Source organism: Ictidomys tridecemlineatus, chromosome 13, assembly GCF_052094955.1.
Source record: "Ictidomys tridecemlineatus isolate mIctTri1 chromosome 13, mIctTri1.hap1, whole genome shotgun sequence".
NCBI lineage: Eukaryota > Metazoa > Chordata > Mammalia > Rodentia > Sciuridae > Ictidomys > Ictidomys tridecemlineatus.
In genome coordinates, this window is record NC_135489.1 from 85,425,865 (window position 1) to 85,439,457 (window position 13,593).

The following is a 13,593-nucleotide window of genomic DNA, read 5'->3' on the forward strand; positions in this document are numbered from 1 at the left end:
GTCACAAAATGAATGATTCACTTGGGTCTGCAGGTAGAAAGGGGGAAAAATATAGCCATGAGACCTATGAATCTTCCAAGGAGCTTAAGGGGAAAAAGAGAAGAAGGAGGAGGAGGAGGAAGAGGAAGAGTTAGAAGCCTACTGTGAACCATGCCAAAGAAACATAAATGGTGGCTAAGAAAACATTAAGGTGCTCGAAAAGCGAAACACGAAGGGAACACTGATAAGAAGGCTCCAGGTACCTTTGACAAGGTGAAAGATAAAGGAAGAACAGTCTTTTACCTGAAGTCCCCATCCTTGGAGAAACTGAGACACTAAATATTTCTGGGACAGAAAGGAGAAGGGAGACTCTCGGTTACTGACACCAGCTTTGCCAGAGGTGCGTTCTCAGAAACCAACCTAATGCAAACATGTGTCTGGACAATGGGCCTCCACACCAAGAGGCCTAGCTAACACCTCCGGAACTCAACCCATCATGTATTTGCCAATCCCTGGTGTAAAGAAGAGTCCTTCATCCCCGCCCTGACATCTTTGGCTCTGTTGCCCTATATACTATCATTGAGGTGAATGGGAATGAGTTAAGAATGAGTCACAAAGAGCCACAATTATTGGAGGGACTCAGACATTGTTTTCCATGCAAATTTCATATTACACTGGATCACTGATGGATTTCTTGGCATAATTATCATCTGATTATAACCAATCAGGAGAACCACAATAACCCTGACACTTATGGAGTCCTAAATATCCTTCTAAAGAAAACTATTAACCAATTAATTGCATTGGTTGAAGATGGTGAAATGTATCAGTTTGACATGGAAACAAGCAAAAAGAAGATTCCTTCCAAATTATGCATGGGAATAAAAAAATGGTAGATATAAGAATTCCATTTTGAGTTATTTCAATGTCAGATGTTCTTTATAAAAATAGAAAATCTGTTGCTTCAACATTTAAAAGGGAAAAATATATAATATATATATATATATATATATAAATAATTTGGCAAATTCAATTGTCATAATTGACTCATTCACCTAATCATCACTCATCTGTGGCAGGAAGCTTCACTTCTGTGTGGGTGTAAACAACTACCACCTAAACAATGAGGACAAGTGTTTGGAACAACCCAGTCCTGGTTGGCTGAAGAGGGAGAGGCAGACAGTCAGGAGTGCACAGAGTGCTGTTTATTGGGGGTCTTATGGACAGAAGCTCCATCCTGGGTGGCAGCAAAACCAATGCATCTCCACAATTTGGATCAGAAGGAGGGGCATATGTATGGATTAGGACAAAAATTACTTCATGCAAACCAGAATGTTCCTGGCTTCTCTTAAGCTAATATCAAAGAACTGGGCTCATTCCTGCACCAGGGTCAGGTTCTGAAGCTCCACCTACCACTCTAATGGTCTTATCTATTTGTAGTTTGCTGCAAAACTATGAGAACAAAACTGGCCAGCTTCCTCTGGGACCATGATTGTTATGACTCAAGATGGCTGTGGTCAGGTCAGACTGGATCCCCACCATTTGCAGCTGACGAAAAAAATTAAAAAATTAATAATAGTCTGATGGTTAGATTTATACTATGGGTTAGTGTCTATTATTGTTCATCTTTTTATATTTAATTCATCATAGCAATTTTTTTACAATAAAATTTATCACATTCAGTAGAATTTTTTTAAAAAGCCAAGAATGGATGTTCTGATTTATATATATATAGTTTTAATGTACATTGAAGATTATTTTAAAATGAAAACTGAATTATTTTAGTTTCTGAAGTACGTTAAGACAGAATTTTTAAAAATATGATTCAGTCTTAAAAGTGACTTTAATCCTTGGATCAGTAATTCTAAAACTTGGCTTTAGCTTGGAGGCACCAGAGGAGATCTAAAAGATACTCTCACCTCAATCCACTCCAGGAGACTGGGATTTAATTGGTCCGGTTGTGGATTTTTAACAGCCATCGGGTTCAACAAGGCTTGAGAACCACTAAACTAGATTGTCTATGTTACTTTAGTAATGCTTCCCCCAGCCCCGAAATCATATACAGTATATTAATAAAAAATTATTCAAAGAAAATTCCAAATAGAATAAAAATTGCTTTTTCTCTGTAACTGAAATTCATACATGTAAATAACTACCCACTGTTCCTTTCTTCCACCATCTGAAATAAAAAACAAAAACAAACATAAAGAACAACATAAAGATGGCGCCTTACTTGCCAGATATTAAAACATGCCCAAAGCCCATAAGAATCAATATGGTGTTGGGTGGGGTTAGGCCAGTTGGTAGAACAAAGCAAAGACATCAGAAAGATCCCAGTCTACTTGTAAGTTAGTAACAAGTTGTAGGGTTCAGCTCAGTGGAAAAATGGAGGAACTATCTCATAAATTCTTCTGGAAAAGACCAGTGTCCAGAAGGCAGAAAGTAAACCTGGATCACTATTTTGAATATACCAAAATATGTAAATTTCAGGAAGATGAGAAACTAACAACAATGATAGCAATTCTTGGAAGAAAGTCTGCTTGATTATGCATAGAACTTGGTGGGGGGCATGAAACTTTCCTAACAAACTGGAAACTCAAAAGCTACCCAAGAAAACAGAGACATGATTGAGTATAAAAATTAATATCTTCATGCTAAACACACTATAAGCAAACTTTTTATGTAACTGCCTGAGCTGGAAAAAAAAACATTTGGAATACTGTCAAAGTATAATTTCCAAAAGCTAAACAAATATGAAGCAAGTAATTGTTGAAAAACCTTATGTCAAAAATGTAATTGACTCATTAATTAATGAGAATATCAGTAAAATAATGAAGTTGGTACAAAGTATATTTTGAGGAATGTTATTTAGGAAAGATCAAATGTTGTTCAGGAGAACAGTCAGAGTATGGAAATGTCCTGGTCATTGTCATCCATCAGAGGACTGGAAAATGATACCTTTGCTAATGCTGAGAAATAGAAAAGAGGAGATTTTCACACACACACACACACACACACACACACACACACACACACACACGCACACTCTCTCTCTCTCTCTCTCTCACACACACAAAGTCATCAGGATAGGTTTTCCCAATTATGATAATACTTACATTGGAAAATCAGACAAATAACATAGATTCAAGCTTTATCAAGTAGATTAGTTGATAACATTCTGGATTGAAAAAAAAGCCCTTGTAAATCTGTAAAAAGTCTATCTTTCATTAGACAGAAGCTCCGTGAAGCTCTAAACATGCCCTTTTGTTTTATTTATAGGGAAATGTGTCCTTCTCATGTCCACAACCACAGGCCATCCCCGTCACTTTTCTGAGTTCTAGGAGTTATCTGGCTCTGCCAGGCAACTCTGGGGAGGACAAAATATCTGTCACATTCCAGTTTCGAACATGGGACAAAGAAGGATGTTTGCTGTTTGGTGAACTGTGGCATGGTGCGGGAAGTTTTCTCCTCTTTCTTAAGGATGGAAAACTCAAACTGAGCCTCTTCCAGCCAGGACAGTCATTGAGGAATGTCACAGCAGGTAATGCATGTTCACATAAATCTTACAACCAACCAGAGGGGGAATCATTGTGTACTAAGTCAATACCTGAGGTCACGAGACACCTAATGCTCTTATTTGGAGGAACAGGATGGCCATTTTCCTTGAGGATCTCCCAGACCGTTTGTATGAGGGACATGTAGCCATTACTATAGTGATTCCTGAACCCCAAATGATTATATACAAGAAACGAGAACCCAGCGGCTCTGGAGGCTGAGGCAGGAGGATTGCAAGTTCAAAGCCAGCCTCAGAAACTTAGTGAGGCCCTGTCCCTAAATAAAATATAAAAAGGGCTGGGGATGTGGCTCAGTGGTTAAGATCCACTGGTTCAATCCCCAGTACCAAAAAAAAAAAAAAAGAAGAAAAAAAAAGGAAGGAAGGAAGGAAGAAGTGCAATTTTCTGCAGATCTACTCCTGATATATCAGAAAAATATGTCCTATACTTAAGCTCCATTTCCTGATAAACAGGTGCCCAGCCTCCATCCAGTAGAAATGCTGAGGGGACCTAGTGAAGCAGACACCACACAGAGATGTTCACTTTTCCGTTACTTTCCTCCCTTCTCCATCTCTCCTCCTCCCTCTGCCTGCTCTCCTGTTCTGCTATGGGGAGAGGTATTCTCTACACACTAGGTAACTTGAAGCAGAGGAGGAGATCCACTGAAGCAGCCGTGGGGATTCTGAGCCCTGGGTCCTTGCAATCTCAGGAAGGATCTCAGACGAGTCACATGCAGGACTCCATTTGGGAAAGTGAAAATAAGAGAGAAGTGTACAGCACAGATGCTGAATGGCTCAGACTGTCTCTGAAGAGAAGGGAGTGGCCTTACAGAACTGAGGATTTCTAAGGGGTTTGAGTTTTTTTGTCTTTTTTCTATTCTCTTGAACCCCCTTAAGTGGTTAATTATGTGAGTTTCAGTGGTTAATTATGTGAATTAAGTAGAAGGGAACTTGATGTCAGGGTCACAAGGAGTCATAACATGGTTTTGGTGACAAGGGAGGGTCCTGGCCACCTGGTTACAAGAGATGGTGGTGGCATGGTCTGGAACTGGGAGTTCCATTAAGGGATTATAATTAACCTTGGTTGGAGAAGGTTCTGGAACACCAGGCCCATCTCTCTGGAGCTTATCTGCTTTGTTGAAAGTTCCCCCTGACTTCAAGCTAGACTTCCCTGAAGGGATTATAATTATGTATGGGTTGGCGAAGGCTGGACAGTTTGTCCCCCAGCCCTGCCATTTTGCAGAAGGCTGCCTGCCCTGTCAGGCTCCCTGTGGCCTCAGGTTGGGGACTCACGGAGTTTTCTTAGTGATGTGTCTGAGGTCTTCCCTGTTTCTTACTGCCTTCTGTTGTTCTTCCCCTACCCACCGGCTCATGGCCGACTCGCCTACCAGACAAATTGATAACTGTTGCCTTGTCCTGAAAGATGCCAGCAAATACCAGGAGTCCTTACCCTTTTGCTGAAGGCTGACCCATTTTCAAGACACCCTGTGTTCAGGGAAGAATCCCAGCAAATTCAAAAATCACAGAAGTCCCCTAAGCCTCCACTATTTTCCCCTTGTGAAGTGGAAACCTTAGTCTTCAAAGAAGGGACAACAATAGGAAGGAAATCTGGTTTTATTAGCACAATGATTATCCCCCCCATTAGGCCCCCTTTTTCCCATCTCTGTCCCAGGACCTGTTTTTGTTGGGCAGATGCTATCCCTGCTGGGTTAGGGGCTCAGATCCTCAGGAGACAAACCTAGCAGTAGATTTGACACTGATATGCTGTGTGGTGTGGGCAAGTTTGGTAACTACAGGGATTATTACATTTTCCTGATTGGATTTGCAAATTTAGGACAAGATCTGAGTCCTGAATCTGTGTCATGCCTAAATCGGCCTCAGGGCTTTTCTTAAAACAGGAAGGGAGTTTAAACAACAAGAAGGGGCAAAGGGTCATTTTCCATAAGGCCAGGGATTATCAGGCCCCAAACAGATTTCTTTCGGCCTGAGACACACTTGACTGCTGCTGAATATTGCCCATGAAAGTTGGATTTTGAGACCTATGAAGAAGGAATTTAGAAGGTATGGCCTTATTTCAATACTTCTGGAATAATCCAGCAAGCACAGATATTAGAATCTGTATCTACCCTCCCTCTGATCCCAGAAAAATGACTGAAGATAAAACAGAGGGATTCAGATTGGATATGTATTCTTCATCTTTTGAAAATGCAAAGCTATTTTCTGTTTCCTCACAACGAGCATTCCCCACAATACACAAACATATGTCAAAGATCAACTCATTCACTAGTAACAGAACCCATTCTGAGGAAATAAAAATGAGATCACCTGCCAGTTTAGTGAATCTTCTTCACAAAGATAGAAAAGAATAAAATAGTCTTATTATTGAATAAGTATTAAACCAGACTTCGATGCCCATCTCAGTGATTGCTATCAAGACGATAAAAAAGAGAAAGAAATCTCATCCATCTCTGTAGCCAACCAGATGTCACCCATTACACATAAGTCCTCAAGGTTAAAAAAAATCTAATAAATAAGCCAGGCTCAGTGGCACATGCCTATCATCTCAGCTGCTCTGGAGGCTGAGGCAGGAAGATCACAAATTTGAGGCTAGTCTCAGCAACCTAGGGAAACCCTGTCCCAAAATAAAAAAATAAAAAGGGCTTGGGATGTGGCTCAGTGGTTAAGCTCCTCTGGGTTTAATACCCAATGCAGGAAGAAAAAAAAGAAAAGAAAGAAAGAAAAATCCAAGAAACAAGACCATGTAAAAGTAGAAGGGAACTATCAATGAAGAGGAACAGGATGTGGGAGGAGAGGTGATGGTGTGTGGGAATGTCCAAAATATGTCACCTTCATGGGAGAATGTGAGGCCCACTACTCAGTATAATTAATATGCTCTAATAAAGAATTTCCTACCAAGAAAAGATAACTCCTATTCAAGTAAGAGGACCCAACAGGGCCTTTTGCTACAATATCCCATACTAAATTCCTCTGGTAGATGGGGAGACCTCTGTAATGACTCCTTGTTTTATCCAGAAGAAAACTACAGCCCTTCCCTCTTTGACAAGCAGGTAAGTCACTAGGTGGGGCCAGCACCCTGGTTAAACTCCCACACAGACATCTACAAATCTACATGTCAAAGAAATGTCTCCAGGACCCCAAGAAAAAAAATGTCCTTAGGTTGTCAAACTACAAAAAATCTAAATAGAATTTTTATAAGTTTTTTTAATAAGATTTCTAAAGTTATTTTAAAACTAAGTATTTTTTTTCCTAAATCTACATACACATCAAAGAGGCAGAGGAAGAATTTACACGTTTTCTAAAGGAAATGTTCTAAGAAAAGGGAGCGCAAGTGAAAGTCTTTGGCATTAAGGAAGTTTTTGTTTGTGTGTTGCTGAGGCTGGCTTTGAACTTGCGATCCTCCTGCCTCAGCCTCCCCAGCCATCGGGATTACAGGCATGCGCCACTGTGGCCAGTGATTTGTGTTTTACACCAGGAAAGCCAGTTCAAAAAAGAACTCCAAATGCTTCACATGTATAGTCAGAAAAAGGAATCCTGAAATGAAATTGCACATAAGTGCAAATCTAGCAAAACTGGTCAGTGTCCAAAGGACAGCAAAGCCCTGTGTTCCTTCCTTGAACTGCTTATGTGTCTCTGAATAGATCTCACATGCATTGCTCTCTGTTCTCCACAGGTCAGTTTCTGTCCCAACACGGTTGAAAAATACCTAGTCGAAGATAGAGAGTTATAAAATCAGCTTAATTCTTTTATTGAAAAGATTCCCAGCCACCTCTTTGGTGCATTTCAAAGTCTGTTCAGATTTTTTCCTTCAGTAGTTAGACATTATTGCTAACATGTTGCATGTTTCCTAGATGTGGCAAAGTGCTGAGCAAGCATTTTCTCCAGTTCTGGTTTGCACTCTAACAAGAATTAAATACAATCAAAGTCCTTACATCACACCCACACACCCACCACTTTAGCTGATGGATTTGGGAGAGTGACATTGTGCTTCCAATTTAGTTGTTGACAAGAGATCATCTTCACATGCAAACACATTTAAAAAAGCATCTCTGTTGTAGAACATTACTTCATTAATTTAAGATTTCTCATTAAAATGTTCATAAATTCTGTGTATGATTTCCTTGGATATAAATTATGGTCAAAGACCAATTATAACCTAACAGTAAAAAAGAAATTATTTGCAGGATAAATGATAAACTTAAAAAAAATACACCAAGTTTACTTTCATTTTTCAAAAGATATTTTTAGAGAGGGCACTATCAGAATTTTACATAGTTATAAAAAGAACATGTAAAGGATTTTATTTAACTCATTAGTTAGTGAGGGAACCAGATGTTACAACAAATTCAAAGGATAATTCAGAGGGTGACCGATAATGTAAGCAGAAAGTGACAATGAATTTATGTATAATATAAAACTAGTCTGTTTCCTGGGGTGGGACTAGGGGGGAGGAGGATGGAGGTCAGTTGGGTTTCCACCAAATTCATTTGCATGTCTGGGGACAACCATCTTTCACTTAATTTGACTTTTCTATGGTTTTAACAGTAGCAAAGGAACTCAAAGAAGGTAAAAGGCACAGAGATGCACAGTATCAAAGGAATCCAGAGATTGTGTTTAGACAGGGCCTGTGTTTACATTGAGGACATTAGTCATCTGGTGTGTTTCAAAGTACAGTTTTTCCTTATTACTCTTAGTATTTCTGTTTCTGCTTCACATATCACTGAAGGTTAAAAGGGAAAACTGGAATATTAACGTTAATCTTTAAAATATAAGAACCACACTACATTTGAAATGCTAATAATATATTAACTTTTTTTAAAAAAAAGTATTTGTGGCAAGGAAATAAAATGAGCAAGACCCATTTTAATAATTAGCAGGCTTCCTAAGATCATCATATAAAATGTTAAATGTATTACAAAAATTCCTAATAACCTAGAGGTTAATACATTTGACTCCTTAAGATTTTTGCCTAATTTTGAAACACCAATGAAGTATTCACATAATAGGCTAATTTCACTTTTAATCCATTTATTGGCACATATCTTTGACATATTACTTAATGAAAGAAAATAATAGACTACCTCTAGTGATTATAAATACTTAGTGCTTAAAGTTGTAATCAAAGAATTTATCATGCTATCATATTATTTCAAAATAATATGATATAATAATACAGATATAAATGTAAATATATAAAAATAGTGTACTTACATGTAAGGTATACCTCTAGTGACTTCCTAAGCATTTTAAATCAAATATTAAATAAAAGAAGGTACAATTATGTCTGCATTTGTAATGCTCTCATTCAGAGAACACAGGGACATATGTTAAAGATTTTAGCTGGGGTTGTGGCTCAGTAGTTGAGTGCTTCCCTAGCTTGTGTGAGGCACTGGGTTCGATTCTCAGCATTACATATAAATAAGTAAAATAAAATGTCCATTGACGACTAAAAGTAAAAATAAATTTAAAAAGATTTTATTTAGCTCATTAGTTACAAGGAAACCAGTAAGATGAACCAATCAGTTCAAAGGAGAGTTTCAAGTACCATGCATACTGGTTGACAAGGAATGACAAAATGAGTTTACAAAGAGACACAACTTCATCAATAACTAATTATTGTATCTCACAGGCACAATAATTTGCATTTCTGTGGACAAAAATCATTTTGCATTGCCACCAGTTTTGCTCAACTATTCTGAAGTCCCTCAAACAGTGAAAGCAGGTTGACCTTGATGGATGCACTATAGTGGGTGCTTAATGACCTTTTTTCCCATTCAAGACTTTTACAGTTTTTCTTTTCTTTTCTTTCTTTTCTTTTCTTTTCTTTTTTTTTTGTACCAGCGATTAAATTTAGGGCCATCAAACCACCACTGAGCCACATCCCCAATCCTTTTATTTTTATTTTTATTTTTTTATTTTGAGACAGGTTCTCACTAAGTTGCTTACAGCCTTGCTAGGTTGCTAAAACTGGTCTTGAACTTGTGATTCTCCTGCCTCAGCCTCCTGAGTCACTGGGATTGTAGGCATGTGCCACCACACCTGGCTACAATTATTATTGACTTAATTTCAACAACTATCTCCTGATTCTTTGAGAATATTTATTTTTATTAGATTTAGTGAAGCAAGTAAATATTCCCTTTGAAGACTAAACCTTATAAACTGCATTTTGAATCCCATGGGTAAAGACTTTGGGCATGTATGTCTGATCATTAAATTCAAGGTGCTACTTTAAGCACATTATCAGAATTTATTAAGTGACTCCTTAGAAGGAGTAATATTTTTCACCTGTGTGCTCTGGTCAAAATAAATGAAATTCTTTCATTAAAGAAAGGTGGCTAATTTTTCCTTTTGCCTGTGATATATCAACATGTAAATACTGCTCTCGCTGGACTGATTCAGTGGTCTGAAAAATTGTTTTCAAGTGTTTACAAAGTTTATAATTCATCATTGCCTTTCACCGACCTTCCCTCCAGGTGCTGGGCTCAATGACAGGCAATGGCACTCTGTGTCCCTGTCTGCCAAATGGAACCACCTGAGTGTGGTGGTGGACAGTGACATGGCTCTCCAGCCGCTGGTGAAGGGGCTGATGGATTCCAGCAACACTTATTATTTTGGAGGTAAGTGAAGGCAGGTCAACTACAGGGAACAGTGGAACCATCTTTATCTTTACTGCCCTGCCTACATCCAGGGTCTCTTGTCAATTTAAATCAGTTCATATTAAGAAATGATCTCTCTCCTTCTATAACATATCTAAAAAGTTTAATTTTTTAATCTTACTGATACAAAAATCAATCCTTCCAGTAATTTTACTTACTGTTTCAATGACCTCATAATTTCACATAATGTTAAAAGAAAATACATGCTAGCTACACACATTAAACTGGAAACAAGTGGAATTTTTTCAGACAGCAAATGTCATAAGCGAATTCTCTACAACAGATGATTTTAGACTTCTAACAGCTTTTAAAAATCAAATAAATCAGGCTGGGGTGTGGCTCAGTGGTAGAGCGCTCAGCTAGCATGTGCAAGGCCCTGGTTTCTATCCTCAGCACCACATAAAAATAAATAAATAAAATAAAGGTATTGTGTCCAACTACAACTATAAAAATAAATATTAAAAAATCAAATAAATCATATTGACCAAAGTCATTGGCTTACTTAAAATCTTATGATACATATACTTCAACTCATCATTTTTACAGCTGAGTTTATAAATGGATAAATAGATATTTTTTAATATGAAGGGAGTAATAGGAAGCATAAAATATAGTGTAAAGAATTTTTTGAACATTAGAAATAATAAATAAAAATGAATAAATAGGACACAAGTATACTAAATGTAGCCATAGTGCAATTGGTGCAAAGGGCCAGATATTTATATCCTCCCTAAATCCATATGGTAAAATCTTAACTTTGGGAGGATAATTAAGTCATAAGGATGGAACCTCAAGAATGGGATTGGGATCCCTCATAAAAGGACCCAGAAACTTCTCTAGCCCTCTTTCGGCTCTGTGAGGACTCATCAGGAGGGTGGCCACCTGTGAACCAGAAAGCAGGCCCTCTGCACACCACGTCTCCAATCGCACTCATCTTGTACTTGCCCCTCTCCAGAACTGTGGGACGTTAAATAGCCTCAGTTGGTGGTGTTAGGTGTCGCCATCTGAACTGATTTAGGCATCTGATGGACAGTACAGATCTATTATTCGGAAGGAAAGTTTGCTTTTTTATAAAATGTTTTTTTTTTTATTACAAGAAACACTAAAAGCAATATCATGGATTCTAGATGCTTCCGTGAGATGTGATGTGCCTTCCAGATTAGGCTAGTATACCCGGAACGCCAAGGGAAGAGAAACAGGTGAGGGAGCCACACAAAGGAGCACAGATACCCACGCATGGCAGGACTGTCCCCATGTCACAGTGACACCACCTATGGGAAAAGAAACTATGGGAAAGAAAACTCATTCTGGAGTAAGAGAGCTTTCAACCCAGGAGGAGATTCTAGGGAAATGTGGACGCACTTCTCACCATACAGTTAGTGGATACCCCAACACCCAGGGCCACTTAACTAATGCAACCATGTGTGGTTCTCACTGGAGTGCTTCACAGAACTATATCACCCTCCTTTCTTTTTCTTTCCCTTTTTAATTTTGAGGTTCTGGGGATCAAACCCCAAGGCTTGTTCATATTAGGTGAGCATCCTACCACTGAGCTATACCCCACCCATCACCCATCCCTCCTTTCCTACAAAATGAAGAATCATATGTACTCAGGAATATAGACCTAGTAGAAAAACTCTTTTGCATACATTCCAGAATTGCCTTCTGATCCATCTGTGTGTGTGTGTGTGTGTGTGTGTTTCACATTGAACTTGTACATTTTCAAACAAATAACCACATATATTCAAAGACTTCACTAAGCTGTTTTGTGCCACAGAGTGTATATTTATACTGTTACAGTAAATTGAAATAACCTAGAAAAATCCCTGAGCAAACAAAGCTAGTTAGGCTTCATAAGTGACCTTAACCGTGTTTGATTTGCAAACATAAGGCAAAATTTAACTTGGTTTATTTCTTGTAAATGCCTGTCTTTCAAAAATTCAAAACTGATGTTAATAGATCAGAAGCCACCAACAAACTTATGTTCACAGGTATTTTCCAGCACGGTATACCAAATAGGCAGTTGTATAACCAAACAATAGGTGTGCGTGTGTGTGTGTGTGTGTGTGTGTGTGTGTGTGTGTGTGTGTACAGAAAGCAGATGCTCACTTCCATGTTTGAGGACAAAGCCTTCCCATTCCACCCTCATGGCAGAATCAACTCCCTTTTATAGCTGCCTCACTCGAGAATTGCTCTTAGCTCAAATAAAACACTTCGCATTTTACTTTTCCTCAATTTACCTCTTAACAGTTGTACATATGTATCTATAGTTAGATGCTCCACTTCTCTGGGTAAACAAAAGGAGTTTCAGTTTCAAGACATCAAGGAATTAGCATCTTGATTGATCTTGAATGGATGATAATATAAGGAGCCCTCTAAATAAATAAATAGAAAATGCTGCTACACATGCCAAACTTTGGGACCATACTCAGTTCGCTTTAGGAATGGTGGTCCAAGATTGTTAGCCATCTGAGGAGTTTTGCATGTTGAGGATGAGGCTAAATTTTGGATTTCCAAGTATGAATTACAAGATACCCTTTACGTCTGCTCTCAAAAGATTTGATATTGTCAAATAATTATCTCTAATAAAAAAAATTTCCAACCAAGTGCAGATGAACAACAAACTGTTCAAGGATACTCTGTGAAGATGAGGACAAAAATCTGTATAATGAGAGCAGATGACAGAATTGTGATCCAAGTGGCTTTGTTTGCACAACTGTTAGCCCAGATGAAAAAGGTCCAGAGAGAATCCACCAAACAGACAATAGGAAATGTGAAATGGGACACTTTCTGAGAACGTGTGTTCATACCCGTTCCCATTTCCTTCAGAAAGATTTGATGTGTCTCAATAGACAACTACATGAAAGCCAACGGCATTTCATGAAGGAATGTGTGAACATCTTGGGTGGGCAAAGCTCCCCCCAGAGCTGCCCTTATCCCTGGAAGCCATGAACGTGTTACATGGTGGAAAAGACTTTTCAGATGTAATTGAGGTTACAGACCTTGACATGGGCACATTGCCCTGTATTCTCCAGGCAGGCTCAATGGAATCTTAAGAGCACTTGGGGATTTGACTCTGGTTGGTGGCAGAGAAGCCCAAGGGAAGTGTGACAGAAGAGTTAGGCAGATTAGAAATAGATGTCTGTGCTGTTGCTGGTTTAGAAGATGGGTCCAGCAATGTGACTAGGAAAACAGACAGCCAGAAGGATTCAAGAGTCCCCTGCTGACCAGTAAGGAAACTGGATCTCATTCCTACAACTCCTCAGTCTTTCAACAGAAAGTTAAAATGTCAGAACAATGGTTTTGTTCTGTTTTATTTAAATGATGGGTGTCCTCAGAGCTAACATAAGAACATGAGCATGAGCCATAGAGCAGACAAAGTGTTAG

The 13,593-nt window shown here is 38.6% G+C and overlaps 1 protein-coding gene across 1 annotated transcript in view; it reads left to right on the plus strand.

Moving 5' to 3' along the window:
* Positions 1-13,593, plus strand: part of LOC144369945 (contactin-associated protein-like 3) — a 149,389-nt gene that overhangs the window by 67,937 nt on the left and 67,859 nt on the right. The window contains 2 exon segments of the mRNA XM_078030418.1: positions 3,259-3,520; positions 10,024-10,165. Coding sequence (XP_077886544.1) covers positions 3,259-3,520; positions 10,024-10,165 — 404 coding nt within the window.